Below are 21,413 nucleotides of genomic sequence, written 5' to 3'. Positions count from 1 at the left end.
TCAAGTAGAGAAGTAGAGAGAGAATACACCAATGAGTAATGGCTATAAACATAGGGAGGGAAACCATTATCGATGGTGCACTAGTCGTCAATGAAACCTCTTATGACAACTGATCGTCTGCTCGAATGTTTGGGATGTCTGATTGGGTTGTGGCTGGAGCAGAGACGTGAAGGGGTTAGGACCTGAGCGTAAATTAAGACAAGGGTGCCTGGTTACAACGTTGACTGGACGGTGGGTGGGGGCCACCTGCAAGGACTCCGACACTCAAGTCAGTATCCATACGAAAAGGCGGCTAATTAGGGTAAGGTGGATGACGTACCTGTGGGGAGGGATAAGTCCCTCTCTATTTATACTCTGTACTCGGGTAGGCCCCTCGTGATTAGGCCCACCTTCTTGGAAGCTTCCGCTAGCTGTCCAGGTTCCTTGTGGAAGGGAGAGGTGACGCGCAGGTTGCCTCTTAGCTCAGGCCATCGAACTTGTTTGGTCGGAGGTTCGTGACTCGACCCGGAGTATTAGTGGGCTGGGCCGGAACAGTGCTCCCAACGTACCAACCATGTACCACCCTAATTATCCTAAGCCTTACCTCATGCCGTAAAGCAAAGGATAATGAAAGGTCACGACAATCCTAAGACTTATACAATAATATATATATATAGAAATAATCATTCTAAAAGCCTGAGGAAGAAATAAGCTCAAAATCTGAGTTACAAAAGTGCAAAAAGTTCACACGAAACTAAAAGCAATAAGGCACAAGATATAGATACAAAATAACATGGTAGAAGTAGATATAGGAGTATAATAATCATAAGATACTAGCCTCAATCCGCGGAGTTTAGGCCGACTAGTTTTATACAGACATACAGAGTTTTGAAAGTGAAAACAGTATACAATATATCTCTCTCAATGTAAGCCTCTAAGGCCAATATAAATACAAAAGTGAGAGTACTAAGCAAAATATCCAAAATAACTCTAGAATGGGATAAATATCCTCCGCTCTGTCACCATCACGTAAGTCACCGAGGTGGGTTTACGACCTACATTTGAAAAATAACAACAGAATATGGTATGAGAACCGGAGGTTCTCAGTTTGGTAATAGTGCCCAGTAATGTAAGATGTAAGATTCCGGGATGCCAGAGGCAATCCTAGAACGTCACATCGAGCATAATACTTAAAGCATAACTAAATTTAAAACCGTAACTTTAAAACAATAAATGAATTAGGGTATTCTATCTTAAGGAATTCCTAAACTAACATTTACACCGCTGTCCCACATCCTTTGCCAGCCTAACCGTCATGCAATCCCATCGCCATCGCCTACTGAACCTCCTCAACCCCAGTAGAAAACACAAGTAATTCATACAAGTAAAGCATAAGTAATTATCACGTATGGCAAGTAAAGCAAGAAGCAATTAAACATATTATACAATCAGGCAAACAATGCAAGTCGACAAAGCAAATAAACATATAGAATATGCACATGACGAATGCCTGTCCTATTTGGCTCGTGATATCACTTGTTTGTCTATAAATGCCAACCCGACATATCCTCTCGGATGTAGCCTTTCTGCCACGCCAGGGATATAGGCCCTGCACACTCATGCAGCAGAGAATCTGCCACGCCAGGGATATAGGCCCTGTACACTCATGTAGTAGAGAAGGTTATGCGAGCGAGATACCACCACAGCCCTCACATCTCAATGTAAGCGGGATTAACCACCGTCCTTACGCCAGCGCCGCGACCTCGACAAGCGAAAGACTACCACAGTCCTTTCCCGAGGCACATAGCGACTCAACAGTCTCAGCATAAAACAATGTATTAGGGGTTTTCAAAATTCATTTTCAACACTCAGTAAAGTCATCTTTCAACTCCGAGTCCTAAACTCGTCTCAACCACCATCAATTCGTAATTCCACAACTCATCATATTAATCATTATTACAATACCCCGCCATTTCTATCAACTAATCCATCCTCATTACTTTAGAAATCTAAGTTGCTGTCTTCTAAATTAATACAAAAATTCATCTATTTAAGTCTCTAACTCATCTTTAGTAGTATAAGGACCTAAGCACTAGATAGTATTCTTAAACAGTACTTAAAGATGTTTGAAAAGCTAGAAAACCTTGAAAACGCGAGAAAAATGATTTTTCAGCAAAAACAGGACATGTGGATATGCACGCCGAAGTTTGTGTACGCACACTTTAGTTTTGGACCATCATGCGTACGCATACATGAGTCGCGTATGCAAGGGTGCTGAACAGAAACCATCACCCACATACGGCGCAGGAGGCCGGGTACGCATTCTTTGCTGTTGGCTCATCTCGCATACGCAAGAGGGACTGGCAGAGACGTACACCCGCGTATGAGGGTGCCCGTGTACGCATGCCATCCCAGATTTGCAAAATTCTGTTGCAGAAATCAGTTTTAAACACCAAACTTCAACGCTCATAACTTCTACAAAAATTCATTTTCATTAAACTTTGTATCAATTTAAAGATCTTTAAATGAACTTTAATTTAAGATAATTTTCAACCAATTTCGAAAATTGGGGCTCAAGTTATGATCCGTCAAAGTTCACCAAAAACTAGTTTTTACCAAAATTAGCTAGGTTCTCAAACTTCCAAAATTCACAACCAAACCAAATAAAAACTTACTCAATTTTACCACAAAACACTACCAATTACTCTACTTTACCTCTCCATTACAATCCAATCAATTCAACATCTATTTCAATCAATTTATCTACCATAAACTCAATTATTTCACAATTCCTACATCAAGAATCCAACATAACCAACTTTAACACAATCTCACTATTCAAAAGCATCACCTACCATACCTCATCACAATTTCACAAAATCACAATAATCCAATCTCAACATCAATCCACCATCCTCAACATCAACAAACATCATAATTCATTCTCATTATTCACAAAAAATCATCACAATCATCGAAATCATCGTACATCACAATTACCAAAATCAATTTCAAACCTATCATATGGTCCACTAGCCTAAGTGTCCAGAAATATTACATATTACATAGAGAAAACCGAAATCATACTTTGGCCGATTCCTAATATGCACAATACACCAATTTGAGTCCAATTCAAGCATCCAATCACCAACAAATCACCAAGCAACTCCAACAAGCATCAACAATCAAATTTTCTAAGCTATACATATTATTTTACCACAAATCAATACCTAGGGTTCCTAAATACACAATTTCACAAGGGAGAAGAGCAATCTTACCTTACCCACAGTTGATTAGGACAAAACCTAATAGAAACCAAGTGCTAGAGTGTACCTAAACACCCAAAATCACAAAATCCACTCAAACCAAAACCCAAAATTTAGAAATTCACAAGGGCTGAGAACTGGGCAGGGATTTTAGAAAAGCTTACCACAATACGTAGCTTGAAGTTATGGGTTTGGTAAGAGCTTTGCAAGGCTGCAAACCGTTCATGATTTGGAGCACCGTAGCTCAAGTTACAAACAAAAGAATGAGGAAGTGAATACTGTTTTAATGGAGGGTTTCTCTCTTCTCTAACCCTACCAGCTGCACTCTCCTCTCAATAATGGTAAAAGTGGCTGAATGGGGTTCATTTAAGTAGTTATATATGTTGGGCTTGGGCCCAACTTGGGTCCGGTTCAACCCATTAGCGTTTTGGCCCGTTTGGCCCAACTTTGAGCCAAACCTTTAGAATTAGTACCCGATTTTCAATTCTAAATGTTTTCCTAAGTTTTTCTACTGTTTTTATTATTATCACGCAGTACGGGATAGATTTAAGCCGGTACTGCCGGCTAACTTACCGGTATGCGTTCTTACGCAATTTTTCATAAAAATTTACATTTTTCAACTCAGAAAAATCTACTGAGTCCAAAAAATCATATTTACATTTTCTAATTAACATTCTAAATTTTTGAACCTATTTCGGGCAATTAAATTATTTTAGTTAAGCAGTTAATTAATTACAGTTCTTACAAACTGTGAAGATCGAAGCTCATGGTTGGTGCGTTCAATCCGCTCGCACTTGCTTCGATCGAGTCTTCCCAAGCCTAGAAGTCCGTTGGTGGAGTCCGTGCCTTCAACGCGAGAGCTACCCCAGTCCATTACCTGGGGCATCGTTTTGATTTCTATGTCGAGCATTTAATGCTCATTATAGATGATTTGAAAGTTGGGAGAAAAGTCCAAACTTTTGCACTCTCGTTTGACGGTTACTATTCTGCATCCCCCCATTTTGTTCTTTATTCTCTCATACTTCTTCCATTTCACTCTCTTTCTTCACCTCTAATTCTCTCATCCTCTCTCATACTTCTTCCATTTCACTCTCTTCAGTCTTCACCTCTAATTCTCTCATCCTCCTCTTTCCTGATTCCCTTATCTGTCCGCTACAAGTCCTACTGCGTTCACTTGGGATTCATCCTTCTTCCTTCTTCAATTTATTGGTAAGTCTCATCCACCTTCATTTTTTTTTTACTATAGATGATCATCATTCTGTTTTTAATTTTGCTGCTGTTACTTCTCTCATCCTCCTCTTTCCTGATTCCCTTATCTGTCCGCTATAAGTCCTACTGCATTCACTTGGGATTCATCCTTCTTCGTTCTTCAATTTATTGGTGAGTCTCATCCACCTTCATTTTTTTTTTACTATAGATGATCATCATTCTGTTTTTAATTTTGCTACGTTGTTTCTGACTGTTCTTGCTTGGGTTAAGCACGTCGTTAAGTAGATCATAGGGGGGTTACCATTAGGCGTCTAATTCTTGATTTTAGGCCTCAAATCAACCATTGATTAGTGTAGAATAGAGGCATTAAAACTTTGTTGCTATAAAATAGTCACTCACATTTTAAGCAATATTCATAACTACATTTCAAATTAAATACCAGGAATTCACCGTCCAACATTTATGTTTTAAATCGCAATGGTTAAACCTTCTGAGACTGGATAATATACTTTTTAGTTGAAAGGAGAATCTTACAAATATAGGCTGTTCGGAATTTAAAGTAAGCTTTACCCAAACACAGAAAATCTTGCCAAGACAAGTGAGTAATCGCAAAAGATAAAAACGACATGAGGCCAATAACAGCATTTGGAAAAAGCCAAATAAAGGAAACAAGCAACCGCCTCCACCATGGGATGATCGCACCCTACAAGATCCGAAAATGGCATCTGCAACCATTCAACAGAAAGCAAGCTTAGCAATAAATATACCACATATCAGCATAATAACTTGGAATATTTATAACATTTTCCCCCTTAGTTATCAGACTAAAGCAGTTAATGAATCAATGAAGGTTTAAATTAGTCAATATGTCACTAGTGTTAACTAAACATTTAATTTGAGGAGTGCCCCAAAGACCATACCCTTCAACTAGTTTATGTGACTTTAGTATCATTAAGATGGTGGCATGAAGTAGCTGGAAACCATATAATAGGAGGGCAGGTAGTGGGAATGGCCGTTATTCTAATAAAGATAGATAATCGTTATGGAATTTATACAGCATACATGAAAATACATTAAAAATATAGTAAAACAAAATAATCTACAATAAAACTTAAATTCATCCACTAATAATCAAGAGACATAATCCACAAACACAACACACAATCAATGAATTTTTTGCCCAAACATCAAGTCAACTGAAACGGCCAATATTGTAAGAACAGGTCTGTGGGCCTGGGGTTTGCATCATAGAAAGGAGGAGGGAGGGAAAATGGAACCACAGATACTAAAGAAGGGAAAACCAAAAGAGAGGAAGGATAAGAGAAAAGAAAAAATAGCAGGTACAGAGGGAGAAGCAAGGAAACAAAGACAGATAAAGGGAAGAGAGTTACTAGTTCCTGGGTTGCTGACAATAGCATCACTGGAAAAGAAAAGCAGTGACAATCAACAGAGGGCGAAAAGGAAGGCAGTAGAGTAGGGATTAAAACCATGATTGAGCAAGATAAGTAGTCTACATTGTCTAATTGAAATGAAAGGCAGTAGAGTAGGGATTAAAACCATGATTGAGCAAGATAAGTAGTCTACATTGTCTAATTGAAATGAAGTTGTCATGAGGATAGCATAGCATCCTTAATACCCCATGATTTCTGCTTAAAAATGGAGTAATTTAAAGTGGGTTACATGTTTCATGAATTCGGTCATGCAGTATGAAGTCATAGTCTTGTGACATGTGAGCATTGGTTGGAGGAAAGTTGAGATTTTAATATGAAATGTTAAGACGGTGATGTTTTTGATTTCGTTGTCGTAATCCACATGGTTACTGCAGATTTATGGCCACCAGAGGTTGCAAGGAGGTTTAGGGTTGTACAAATTTTCAACTTTCAAATATCAATTCCGGGATCATCCATGTGCCTATGATGTTGAAAGTTTGAGGAATTTTGAAAAATATTGAAGTTAAAGAATTAAAGTGAAAATCGAGTAAAGTTGAAGGGTGGCTTTCTTTTGGGCTTTTCTATTTTAAATATGGCTCTATAATTTAAAGTTATTATCTAAACTCCTTAAATTTTAAGAAATATTGTATCCAGATACTTGGAGACAAACATCATTTAAATCCTAATAGTTAACTTCAAATAAAATGCACATGATAATCTCCCTATCCTAAGGTACCGGATTCTAGAAGTCAACAACTTTCAAGATAAAGGATATGCATTCTTCAGTCAACAATTAGCATTTCAGCAACCAATAAAGTATTATGCCATTTTTCTAGCATAACCATGTGCAAGAAGTATTAGTCATACAAGTAGTATTAGTCATGGAAGTATCAACCTCAAACATTGATCATTTTGCATTTTTGCATAATTCTATTTTCAATTAGTACAGAATTATTAATGCAATTTCTAACAAAATGCAATGATAAGGATCTGGATAATGTAACATGCAAGTAAAGATTAATCTTTCCAGAAGCAATCACCATGTAACTTGCATCACTCAACCAGAGACAGAAGAGAAAGAAGGCAATGGAGGGTATGAAAAGGTCAGTTTTTGTTTTTTTTTTTTTTGGGGGGGGGGGGGGGGGGGGGGAGGGGTGGTAGAGTAAAAGAAATCACGTGACAGTGACATGAACTTTGTCTGAGATGACAGATGAGTTAGGTAAAGCAATCATGTAACTGCCATTTGAGATCTCACAATCAATAGTTAACAGAGCACCAAGCCTCCAACAGTGTTAGCTTCTAGGAAAGTAGGGATTAGTTAGTAGTAACAAAAACAAGTTTAAAAGAATAAGTATTTCATTAAAGTTTCTAGCTTCAAGAAAACAAATTAAAGACTTGTTGACACTACAGGAACCTAAAAAAGTTAGCCCAACTTGAATAAAATATTATATATCCATTCCACTCAGGGCCCGTTTGGGAAACTTCAAAAGTAATTTTTTTTGAGCTTTTAACTAATGAAAAATAGTCGTATTAATGTTTGGTGCAATTTTCAAAACCAAATTGCAACTTTCTAAGAAGCTATTTAGGAGCTTATGTAGAAGTTAAAAAAAAAGACTTCTCTCATAATGCTACTACTTTTTATCATATTTCTATAAAATAAGTACTTTTAGAACTAAAAACCCAAACACAAAAAATAACTTATTTATAAGCTACTTTTAATATAGTCATTTATTGTTTAAGCTATTTTTTCAAAAGTAGCTTAATTAAGTTGTTTACCCAAACTGGGCAATCAATGCTCAATCAATTTTAACTTCTTCATACTTCTGGAAAGATTAATCAATAATATAAGCCAAGACAAAGTGATCCAAGAGCTATAGTAATTAACGCTAAATGACAAATGATGTCCCACAAAAAACTTAGAATGGAAGAGAGATAATGATGATGGAGAAGCTAGGGACTATTGAATCCAGTGATTTTATTTAGGCAAGCTACTTTGTTTTCATCTAAATCACTAGTATCTAAAATCCACTATACTCAAACTAAATGCATTAATGAGATTCTATAACATTAAGGTTTTCCGAAAGAAACTGGCTTGAGAATTATTCAATTAGCGTGGGGGAAAAAAATTTGTTCAACTGCCTTGAGAATGCAATAAAAATTTCATTAAACAAGATCTCTTTGTAGAGAAGAACGGTCCATAAGGGTACTAGAGTTTTAACTTAGCTTCCTTCTTATAGTGAAACAAGTATGATGCTAAAAGCATACTAAATAATGAAGAACCAAATAATATGCACTGCAAGCATACCCCATAAGACCTCTGCCTTGCCATGTTCTTGGTGTGACAGTAAGATTGATCACTGTGCCTTGCCTTATTATAATAACAGGTACTGTGCGGTCTACATTTGACTGAGCCTCAGAAGAAAGTCTTTGGAGCAAATTATCACCTGCTTCCACACTTCCGAACTTCAAAATTTGGTCTCCAAGTTGTAAGCCATCTTCAGCTGCCGGTGATGCATCTGCAATTTCATCAACCATTGCAAAGGGTCTACTGACTAACACATTCACATCCATGGAATCAGGGGAATGTCTCAGAAGAATGTTTTGTGACGGTGTTGAAGCAACAGCATCTACAGTTGATGAGATTTGAATATCTGATCCATCACCATTATCTGAGCAGAAAGGCAAACATTCAACATGAAATATTATTACTTATTCTATTTAGAGACTAATCTTGGGTCAAATGGTAGATAGATAAAAAGAATAAATCATCCAATGCTTACGTTCATGCTTCACGAGTGAAATTTGAAAATTAGACATCTTAACTACAAAATGTAATGTCAAACATCCATGTTTTCTGATATTGTAAGGCTCCAAAGCTGCTTTTCAAGCAGATTTCGGCATCTATGAAGAACAGTGGCTTTGTCCAGCAGTTTTGTTAAACAAAAAAATAAAATATCAATTACATACAGCAGATTTCGTTGAAGGAAGGATTTAAGTTCATTTGGAAGACAGCATGTTGTGCAGAGTACATGAGCTTATAGTACGAGGATTCATCATAGATATCTTCATTAGCATGTCTTGTCTTGTAGATTGGTTATGTGGCATTATTGGAGAAGTGCAAAGGAGGGTGTAAGTATGGATCTACAAAGGGATCAGCAAGTTCTTTCTTTGTGCAGTTTTCCCCCATGTTGGTTTACTTGTTTTAACAGGATTTCTGATCTACCTTCCATGTACTACAATCTTTTCTCTCAAAGTATTATTTTGCTTAAAAGTTGGCACTACAAAATGCAATGCAAAACCTTTTTTGAAAGTGGCACATTGCAGGTTCGACACATCTTTACAAAACATATTGCACTACATAAAGATGGGAAGAGGGAGGATCCAATATCCAACTATATAAGGAATAAAACATCATTCTTAAAATATTGGTGCCAAGTGCCATATGCTAAAACCCTGACTTAAGTCCTACTTTAGTTATACACTTAAACACAGAGGTAGTAGGTGTTCATGTAGAACAAATAAACGATATGTATACAAGATAGAATAGCTTAGATTAACTGCTAAAATTAGAGAAGCGAAACCAATTCAGTTTTCAACGAGCAATATAATCACATTGATTGTTTGCTGGTACCTGAACTCTTGAAGGATGTTGATTTATTTCCAACCCTTGCTGCATGCAAAATTTGTATATTTTGATTTATCTTCTCAGTTATCTCATTGTGGTCATTACGCAGCTCTGCACAGATTAGCAAAATTATGGGACATTAAAAGCAGCAGCATCGCAATTGGCAAGGTAAACGCTGATGCCAAATATCCACTATTCCACGATTCCATTTGTATTAAATTTCCCTCACTTCAAGCTATTGTAGTGAATATCAATGTTAACAACACAAGTGTTTAGCTAAAGGACACATATTAAAGTTACCAATAAAAAAAAGATTACATAGAAAAACTACATATATGTTTTCAATGCATATATATATTAAAAGAAAAAATTTAAAACTTCAAATGATAATAGCCTTTTAACATGTTAACAAAATCCATAAATCAAATATGAAGGTAAAAAAAAATTACCCTTGTAACGAGACAATTAAGACCAAGAACTACTGCTACTTGCACCAATTTACCAAGTAAACCGTATCAAAATGAAAATAATGTTTAGAATCGTAAACGATCATGATTGTATGACTATAACCTACCTGCAAGACGACGTCGTTCAGATCGAACAACTGGAATGTCAATATCCGTACGGGGAAAACCCTAGAAAATTAAGAATAAATTTCTAAGAGAGAGAAATGTGGCCGAAACGGAACGAACGGTGGGCAACATTAATCGGAAGAAGGAAAAGAAAACCTCGGAATCAACGAGATTGCCGGAGAGACCAGGAGCGCCGGGCTGAGTGAGGCGGGCGATGATCGAGTTCATCTCGGCCTCGACGGCAGTGCGCTTGTCCATCAGAGACATTGTTTCTGCCTTCACGTTCGTCGCTACCATTCTCGCAACAGCCGATGGACCACAGCTAGTGGTGTCAATATGCTTTGTCTTATAGGCCTTGGCCCTATTTTATCAGGACAAAAGAACGAACGCTTCTATAATTATAGCCCAACTTTTAAGTGTGTGTTTGGATTTCATTTCACAAATTACAAATTTAATTTTAATAAAAAATAAGTTTGTGATAAAATAATTTATATTTGGTAATTTTTGTATCAAAATAAATTATTGTAAAATAAATATTGTTTAATTTATATTATTTTAAATTACTTTTAAATAAAAAATTATTAAAATAGACATCAACTTAAATAATTTTTTTATAGAGAAAAGGACAAATAGGTCCCTCCGTCCAAATGCCTCCGTCAGGGACTGATCTGTCCAAGTTTTGTAAAGGTCAAGAACTTAAAAGTATTTTTCAATGGTCAGAGACAAAAATGTCCGCGGAACAAAAGGTCAGGGACCTATTTATCCTTTTCTCTTTTTTATATTTTCCTATTATTTTAATTTAAATATTTAAATACATCTTATAGTTAATTTTATAATAAAATTAATATTTACTTACTAAAATAAAAATAACATATAAAAATAGACAAAATATATTTTTAAATAAAATATATATATATATATATATATATATATATATATATATATATATATATATATATATTACATTTTGTGTAAAAGAATGTTACATTTAATCAAATATATTTAATTAAATATGTTACATTTTTTAAGTATTAACATAAGAATGTTATTTTAGTATTTTTTTTTACATCGTACTCTTATTCTAGTACTCTCAATAATTTTATTCCTAATATTAATTTGGAATCCAACTGATATGGTCGTTATCAACGCGAGCTATAACTCTGCGTCATCCGTTATAGCTCGTCCATTTATGAGCTATAACTCGGTCAAATAAATGCTCCTATCATAACCGACAATCAAACGGCACACAAGTCAGATACGTTATCCACCATTTTTAAAACCGACCTTAATGCCAAAAGTGTAACAGACGAAAAACCCATCATATAAAGCAAGGTAAAGTATTTTCTTCAGTAAGTTCGAATAATACGAGATACTGACTTAAGTTTTGGAGTTCCTTTGCAAGTACACTCTCCCCTCTCTTATTTGCTCGCGCTCTTGCGTCACATTGAGAAGAAAGCTCGAATTCAAGGATTGGACATTCAGCCACCGAGGTGATAGCTCGGCAATCATCCATCGTTAGGGGCCGATCTATTTCGCAAGCAAGAACAATTAGCGCCCACCGTGGGCCGAAGAAATAAGTCTTTTCTTTTGGTCCTGCTACCTTCACTTACACTCATGGCTGATGTGCTACCTCCTTCCCCATCCAAACTTCTGCGGATGGTAACCGAGTTGCAACAAGCTAATCAGCGTATGGCAGAGGAGAATCAAAAAATGTTTGCCCAAATCGCCGAGATGAACAACGCCCGCATCGAGAATAACAACGCTCATCGGCAACAACCAGCAGACAACGAACATCATTCTGATCCTTCCCATGTTTCGGAGACCATCCGAGTTGAAGAAGCCCAACCTGAAGATGAAAACGAAGAGCTCGACGAACTCGTGGGACCCTTCACACTAGAAGTGATGAACTTCGAACTACCACGAAGATTCACCCTGCCACTGACACTCACGCCTTATGATGGGCTCAGAGATTCGAAGAAATTTCTCAAGAAATTTCGATCAATAATAATCGTTAACGGTGCATCAGATACTGCTTTATGCCATTGTTTTCCGAATTATTTAGACGGTCCTGCACTTGATTGGCTTTGTGATTTGCCCTCAGGTTCTATCTCACGATTTCAGCAGCTAGCCAAGCTATTTGAAGAACACTTCGCTGGATCCGCAATTTATCTGCATGACTCGGATTATCTGAATACTATTAAGCAGGGGCAAAATGAAAGTTTGAAGGACTATATGACTCGCTTCACAAAAGTCGCCATTAGCATACCCGACCTCCATCCCGAGGTCTATCTGCATGCAATCAAAAGCGGTCTCCGACTTGGGAAGTTCTAAGAAACAATTGCGGTGGCGAAACCAAAGACCCTTGCCGAGTTCTGTGAGAAAGCCAAAGGCCAAATCGATATCGAAGAACTCAGACAGGCTCGCAAGTCTAACAAAGCAAATTACAGAGACGAAGATAAAGCTCCGAGTAGTAAGAAAGGTTTTAAACTAACACCTCGTTTTGATTCTTATACGCAGTTCAACAATAAGCGAGAGGATATAATCAAAGAAATTCTGAATTCATAACTCATCAAGCAACCAAGGAAGGCCGGCACTTACCAGAAAACTAAGAATGTAGACAAATCTAAATATTGTGCTTTCCACCAAAAGCACGGCCACACCACTTATGACTGTGTGGTGGCAAAAGATCTCTTGGAACGGCTAGCTCGGCAAGGCCATCTTGACAAGTACATTGGATGTCACATTCAAAAACGTATCCCACCTTCCAGCAACGATCATTAGTCGGAACAACAACACCGGGGAAATGAAAAGTCATCCTCAAGCCAATATGAAAAGCCCCGAGGTATAATCAATTGTATTTCAGGGGGATACGCCAGTGGAAGACCCTTAAGCTCGGCCAGGAAGAGATCATTCCGAGCTATATGCTCGGTAGGTGGCCCTCAGCGCGAAGCCGGAGTCGCAACCCAGCTTCTGCAAGTGACATTCACACACGCCGACTTTGATTCAAGCATACACAACCTAGATGATCCTGTTGTCATCACTCTTCAATTGGGGGATCTGTTGGTCAGGAAAGTACTCCTGGATCCCGGAAGCAGCGCCGACGTTCTATTCTACTAAACATTCCAAAAAATGAAGCTTAGTGACAACATCCTCCAATCAACAGGAGGAGACCTTGTCGGTTTCTCGGGTGAGCGAGTTCCGATATTAGGATCAATGTGGTTTACAAACCACACTGGGTGAGCATCCCCTTTCCAAAACATGTGATATTCAATGTTTAGTAGTATACTGCTTTAGCCCATATAATCTCATACTTGGCCGACCTTTTTTGAACAAGTTCGGCGCCATTGTATCTACAGTTCACCTATGTGTTAAGTTCCCTTTGCAGGACGATCAAGTTGTAACAATCCATGGAGATCATAAAGAGGCATGCCAATGTTACAACATCAGCATGAAGCTACCAAATCGTTCCAAGCAACAAGTCAACAACCTCCACCACGTCGCCAATAGCTCAGCATTAGCTGACCTCGATCCAAGAGCCGACTTTCTTGAGCGACCAACACCATCAGGCAACTTACAGAAAGTGTATTTCAATCATGATCCTAACAAATATACTTATGTAGGTACATCAATAGACGCGGTGGAGTTAAAGGCCATCACGACCTTTCTACAAGAACAAGCTGACCTATTCGCATAGACGCCTTCTGACATGCTCGACATCGACCCACATATCATCAGCCATAAATTAGTGATAAACCCCATTTTTAGGGTTTATCCTGTGCTTAATCTAATGGATTTTATCCATTATTCTCACACTTATTCATACAATTCGTATGTTTTACGTTTTCCTTCCTGATTTTGTACTATGATTGAAAACATGCTTCTTTGGCCTTATATTTGCTAATATTAATCATCTCTTATTACCATTCGATACCGTGATATGTGCGTTAAGTGATTTCAAGGATTACAGGGCAGGAATGGCTTGGAGGATGGAAAGGAAGCATACAAAAGTGGAAGAAATACAATAAATTGAAGGAACTGCAAAGCTGTCAGTCCTGACCTCTTCGCACTCAAACGATCATAACTTGAGCTACAGAGGTCCAAATGAGGCAGTTTTAGTTGTGTTGGAAAGCTAACATCCGGGGCTTCGAAATGATATATAATTTGCCATAGTCACTATGCAGCTAGGTGACGCGCATGCGTCATGTTACGCGCACGCATTGCATTGACGGAAAACCAGCGTATTAAGATTCGCAACCAGCGATTTCTGGGCTATTTTTGACCCAGTTTTTGGCCCAGAAAATACAGATTAGAGGCTACAAAGTGGAGAAATCATCAGACATTCATCAATTCACACAATTTTAGGTTTAGATGTAGTTTTTAGAGAGAGAGGCTCTCTCCTCTCTCTTAAGTTTTAGTATTAGGATTTCTTCTTATTCTCAATTTCAGGTTTAATGTTCCTTTAAATTATTAATGCAAAAGTACTTTTTCATTTAATTTTATTGTTTATTTAATTGCTTCCAATTTTATTTCAATTATCATGTCTCTTTTCTATTCCTTTTTCATAACAACGAAGATTGTATTCATGTTGATAGAGTAGACTCCTAACATGACTTGGGAGTTGATTAACAGGAGACCCTTGAGTTGGAATACTCAAGAATTAATTGGTAATTGGATGTTGTTGGCTAGCTCTCTAGTTACTAATGCTAATTCTTCCCAAGGGAGAGGATTAGGACTTGTGAATAGAAGTTGGCTCCCTACTTAACTTCAACTAAGTAGAAACAACAACCTATTACTATTAATCTTGGGAAATCCAACAAGGATAGAACTTCCAATTAATCTTCTCCCACTCAAGGCTTTTATTTTAATTACGTAAAACCTCTCATTAATTTTCATTCCTTTAACTTATAATTATTTATTTTTTCTATTCTCCAACTCTAAAAATTTCTCTGAAAAACCCATAACCAATAATAATACACTTCCTTGCAATTCCTTGATAGACGACCCGAGGTTTAAATATTTCGGTTATTATTTTTATTGGGTTTGCTTAAGTGACAAACAAAATTTTTGTACGAAAGGATTCTTTGTTGGTTTAGAAACTATACTAGCAACGAGAATTTATTTGTGAATTCTTTACTAGCAAAAAATCCGTTCGTCAATTAGCTAAAAACATGTCCGCACGACCAGTGCAGCAGAAGAAAAGAAAACTCGGCGATGAAAAGAAAAAAGCATCATTAGAGGAAACTCAAAAGCTGATCAATGCAGAATTCATCAAAGAAATCAAATTTACTACCTAGCTGGCAAACGTGGTAATGGTAAGGAAACAAAACGGTAAGTGGCGCATGTGCGTCGACTTTACTGACTTAAACAAAGCCTGCCCGAAAGATTCTTATCCTTTACCATCCATACATTCTTTGGTAGATAACGCTTCCGGTTATGCTACCTTGAGTATCATGGATGCCTATTCGGGTTATAATCAAATCCTCATGCATCCCTCTAATCAAAGTAAAACGGCATTTATCACTGAATTCGGTAATTACTGCTATAAAGTTATGCCCTTTGGACTAAAGAATGCAGGAGCAACTTACCAGCGTCTTATGGACAAAGTCTTCGCCAAGCAGATCGGTAGAAATATAGAGGTATATGTCGACGACATGGTTGCCAAGACGAAGATCGGCAAAAACCATATTGACGACTTATCAGAAATCTTCGGCCAAATACGCAGCTACAACATGCGTCTAAACCCGGAGAAATGCGCCTTCGCAGTTCAAGGTGGAAAGTTCCTAGGTTTTTTTACTAACAAGCAGGGGCATTGAGGTGAATCCTGACAAATGCCGAGCAGTTGTGGATATGACAAGCCCAAAAATAGTAAAAGAAGTCCAACGCCTCACAGGAAGGCTCACCGCACTATCGAGATTTGTCCCATGTTTAGCTTCAAAATCTATTCTTTTTTTCCAAACAATAAAAAAGAAAAACAAATTTCAATAGAATGATGATTGTGAGAGAGCTTTTAACACACTAAAAACAACCCTCTCAAAACTGCCAATTTTACAAAAACCCTTTCAAGGGGAAGATTTATTCTTATATTTATCAGTTACTGATTGGGCGATAAGCTCCGCTCTTGTTACAGAAAGGGACAAAATTCAACATCCAATATACTTTGTCAGTAAAACTCTCCAACATGCCGAGCTCAACTATCCCAGAATAGAAAAGTTGGCTTTAGCATTAATATTCTCAGCAAGAAGACTCCGACCTTATTTCAAAAGTCATGTCATCTACGTCAGGACCGATCACCCATTACGACAAGTGCTACACAAGCCAGAAATTACAGGCAGACTTATTAAGTGGTCAATCGAATTGTCTGAGTTCGACATCAGGTACCAATCCAGAGGACCGATTAAATCACAATTTTTGGTAGACTTTATTGCAGAGCTTACGATACCCTCTGAAGACGACCATGCAAAAAAATGGAGCTTATATATAGATGGTTCATCAAACAAGGAGGGATATGGTGCCGGAATCTGTCTGGAGGCCGACGATGGCTTCATTCTCGAACATTGCTTACACCTATCTTTTAAAGCCAGCAATAATCAGTCCGAATATGAAGCCCTCGTTGCAGGACTCCGACTTTGTTTAGATCTCCACATATCTGCCATTAAGGTATATTGTGACTCCCTACTGGTTGTACAGCAGGTAAACGACCTTTTCCAAGTAAGAGACCTACTACTTTCTAAATATCTATTGTTAGTAAAAGATTTAACTTCCAAATTTTCAAAATTTGAAATACAACACATACCACGAGAATAAAACCAAAGGGCCGACATTTTATCTAAACTCGGCAGCACACAACCCGACTTATCTACATTACATCAGTCTACCATAACCTCTCCAAGTGTTAACCCAACAGATGTGTTAAGCGTTAAACAGGAAAAAGATTGGCAGAATGACTTCATACAATATCTACAAATAGGTAATTTAACAGACGACAATGCAAAAAGGTTCCAAAGACAAGCATCTTTCTTCACATTACTCAACGGGACTTTATACCGCCGAGGATACACTCGCCCGTTGCTAAAGTGCGTTACCAAAGCGGAGGCTGATGTAGCCCTGTCCGAAGCACATGAAAGAATTTGCGAAACACATACGGGAGCTCGGAGTTCAGCATCAAAAATACTCCGCGCCGGTTTCTTTTGGCCGACTTTACAACAGGATAGCCAAAACAAAGTTCGGACATGTGACAATTGCCAGAAACATGCACCACTCATACACATTCCTACTGAGTTCTTACATTATTCCGACGTAAGTTGGCCATTCAATCAATGGGGGTCGGATATCCTCGGTCCGTTCCCAATGGCACCGGGCCAGGTAAAATTTCTCATAGTTGCAATTGATTATTTTGCCAAGTGGGTTGAAGCCCAACCTTTAGCCAGAATTACATCCCAACAAATGATTTCTTTCGTGTGAAAACATATTATCTGCCGTTTTGGCCTACCTCACCATATCATCACTGACAATGGTCGCCAGTTCGCCGATTAGAAATTTCAATCTTTTTTGCAGAACCTCAAAATCAAGCAATATTTTTTCTCTGTTGAACATCCTCAGACAAACGGATTAGCAGAAGCTGCAAATAAGGTCATACTACATGCACTCAAGAAATAGCTAGATGATGCTAAAGGACTCTGGGCCGAACTAATACTTGAAATCCTTTGGAGATACAATACAACACCACAATCATCACCAAAAGAGACGCCATTCCACTTTGTGTATGGCTCTGAAGCTATGATACCTTTGGAGATCTCACAAAGCTCCATCAGAACTCATCTCAGCAACCAAGATGAAGCTCGGAGAGCCGAGCTAGATATCGTCAAAGAAATAAGGGACATAGAAATGCTACGAAAATGCGCAGCACAACAGACAATAGCTCGGCGACACAACAAATCGGTAAGAAGCTGATCATTTCAAAAGGGCGATCTAGTACTTCGAAAGACAGAGACGGCACGGAGACCATCATCTCATGGTAAACTCGCAACAAACTGGGACGGTCCATACCGAATTATAGAAGTCCTCGGCAACAGAGCATACAGACTTGAATTAGTAAATGGTACAACCCTTCCTAATACCTGGAACATTTCCTCCCTAAAGAAGTTTTATAGTTAAACGTCAGGGACATGCTTGTACTCTTTTTCCTATTACCAAGATTTTTTCTAAAGGGTTTTGCTTGGAGAGGTTTTAATGAGGCTAGCCTACCTGAATCTTTGAATCCAAAGGATCACCAATATTACTGTGTATAATAAACTTTATTTCATTCTTTTAAACTAAAGTTTATACCAACTCTGTCCCTCCATCATTCTGATATTTGCTTTTACAATTCAAAATCATAGATCTAACTTCATCTATGGTCAAATCTCAAACGACGAATATCTTCGCCTAATTACAATCCGTGCATTCTCGGCAAACATTAAAAGGAATATTCTGAACAGAAGTTCCCATCAATTAAGCAAAGGCCTTTTCAAACACCTTAAATCAATTCGGAACGTATAAATAAAAAAGTCAAACGACTCTACTAGCAAGCTACAAATAGCAACTATCAATAATGTATCATCAATTACATCATCAAACACAAAACATTCAGAACATAAAAATTTCTACAGAAAGGAACATTACAATAGCATACTAAACATTCTCTGCCTCATCTTCGGCAATGCCATCATCCTCAACCATCTTCCTATCTCGGACGATCTTCCCAGGATCCATCTCAAACAGATTAACATCTGGTGCAAGGAACTTCACCTGTAAAGACGCCCTCTCAAAACCTTCAACAAACGAATCCAAAATTTCATCACCCTTCTTTTTCTCCATTTCTTTAAGCTGCGTAGTTACATCAATCAGCCGGGTTTCCATCCTCGCCAGATCAGTTTCCTTTTTCTTCAAATCCTCAACATCCTTAGCATAATTATTCTTTGTTTCCTTTAACTGTTTCTCAGTATCAGTTAACTTATTCTGTAGCTCGAACACAACACCTTTGCTCTTACTTAATTCTTCTTTCAACAACAAAATTTCATCTCTTTCCACCGCCACTTTCTTATGCCTCAGCTCCTGGCTACGCCCTAAGCTAGCCAACCTCAAACCAACAACCTACAAACCATGACAACAACAACAAAATTATAAAAGACCCTACTAACAAAAAGTTGAATCATAACACAGCTAAAGACCTTACCTGCATATACTGCCCAACAGCCATTTCACCGACCTCATTTGCCAGCGATACATCAACTTCAGACTGACAATGCTCATCCGCCACAGCCATATAGGGATACTCCTTCCCCCATATAGATAAACCCTCACTATGCTCAGCCATTTCATGAAGTTTCTTCTGGTTTACCACAAAAGCATGAATCTCCTCTAAAGACACTCCCTGTTCCTTCTCACTAGATTCCTCGGATAAATCAACCACATCTGATTTCCTCTTCTTCGCAATCACTTTCCTACGCCCCTGACGGGGCTGACTAACTTCTCCAGCTCCCCCACCTTTTTTGTGATTGGACGACGACATCTCTTTCTCCAAGTTCTTACTTTTAAAATGTGACCTGAGAGAAGCAGCTGAAACCCCAGGATACTTACCCCCTGCAAATTCCAAAAACACAACAGCAACTCAGTAAAGCTCAAATACGCAAATAAACAATAAGATATAGACACAACTCACCCATATTATCTACCACAGCCTCTCTATTTTCCTCCCACTTTAACAGTTCAAACATGGAAATCAAGTCTTTCCGATCAATTTGTTCCACTAGAAACTCAATAATACAAACATTCCTCGGAGTAATCACTTCGGCCCCGAGTATATTCTGGGGTTCCGAGCACCACCATAACGGAAACCTCTCAGCCAAAAACTCGTCCATATAAAATGGAAACTCATTTTCAACATTCATCACCTTCACGTACATCTCTTTAAAGTCCTTGAAAGAGGATTTATACAATTTGAAGATACCAAACCCAGGAGTACTGTTTAGATTAACCCACCCCCCTTTCTAAACTCCTTTAGCTTAGAATAGAGAAAAAAAAACAAATCGATAGAAGGATCTTCCTCAAGATATTCCATTAGTATTTCAAAACATCGCAAAAATGCCCAACCATTAGGATGCAATTGTGACGGAGCACAGTTTAGTTGCTTCAAAATTTGACATTCAAAGCTAGTAAAAGATAATCTCACTCTTAGTTCTTCGAAAACACAACTATGCATATAGAAATATTCAAACCCCTGCCCCCTATGATAAACCCTATCCTCACTACTGCATGGCAGTAACTCCACATGAACACCCAACCCAACCCTCACGATTTTAACTGCATCTACCTCCTTTACAGCTGCCTCGTCACGAAACAAGAATGCTCGAGCCTTCACATCTTCACTAACCCAGTCATACGACCAGTCAATCTCCCTCTTCTTCTCCTTCTCAAACCCCATGAGCGAACCCAGAAGCGAAAAACAAAGAAAGAAGAAGCAAATGATAAATTACCAAATGAAAGAAAAACCATGCATACCTCTTTTACTCATTCTGATTTCAAAGAAGCAACACCAAGGGTTAGCGATAAGCAAATCAGTTCTAAAACCATCAACTTAACCATATTACAAAGTAACTGCTGCCTCAATCACATCAAACGGTGCAGTTGTTTTGGAAACATAAAAAGATTTTAATGATCCAGCATATTTCTCTCTCCTCAATAAAAGTGGACATGACCCCCCACTTTCTACAAATAAAATTTCTTTTTAATGAAGTACGTTGAACTGGGGGCTCACTTATTACTCTATCCAATCGACTTATAACTCATCAAGAAGCTCAACCTGCTTCATTAAAAACTCTCCTCAGGCTAAGCTTGGGGGCTGTGATATGGTCGTTATCAACGCGAGCTATAACTCGGCGTCATCCGTTATAGCTCGTCCATTTATGAGCTATAACTCGGTCAGATAAATATTCCTATCATAACTGACGATCAAACGGCACACAAGTTAGATACGTTATCCACCATTTTTAAACCGACCTTAATGCCAAAAGCGTAACAGACGAAAAACCCATCATAAAAAGCAAGGTAAAGTATTTTCTTCAGTAAGTTCGAATAATACGAGATACTGACTTAAGTTTTGGAGTGCCTTTGCAGGTACACTCCCCCCTCTCTTATTTGCTCGCGCTCTTGCATCACATTGAGAAGAAAGCTCGGATTCAAGGATTGGATGTTCAGCCACCGAGGTGATAGCTCGACAATCATCCATCGTTAGGGGCCAATCTATTTCGCAAGCAAGAACACCAACGTTTATGATTTTATTATTATCTATGAT

General features: G+C 38.1%; 1 protein-coding gene across 1 annotated transcript; it reads right to left on the bottom strand.

Moving 5' to 3' along the window:
• Positions 1-4,854: 4,854 nt before the first annotated feature.
• LOC112732304 (probable 26S proteasome regulatory subunit p27) lies at positions 4,855-10,494 on the bottom strand. The gene is made up of 5 exons (XM_025780973.2): positions 10,238-10,494; positions 10,084-10,144; positions 9,516-9,620; positions 8,190-8,553; positions 4,855-5,179 (listed from the first exon to the last, which is right to left on the bottom strand). The coding sequence occupies exons 1-5, from the start codon at positions 10,376-10,378 to the stop codon at positions 5,158-5,160; spliced, it is 693 nt and encodes a 230-aa protein (XP_025636758.1). The 5' UTR covers positions 10,379-10,494; the 3' UTR covers positions 4,855-5,157.
• Positions 10,495-21,413: the final 10,919 nt, after the last annotated feature.

This window comes from Arachis hypogaea, chromosome 13 (assembly GCF_003086295.3).
Source record: "Arachis hypogaea cultivar Tifrunner chromosome 13, arahy.Tifrunner.gnm2.J5K5, whole genome shotgun sequence".
NCBI classification, from domain to species: domain Eukaryota; kingdom Viridiplantae; phylum Streptophyta; class Magnoliopsida; order Fabales; family Fabaceae; genus Arachis; species Arachis hypogaea.
This window is presented reverse-complemented; position numbering and strand designations above follow the sequence as displayed.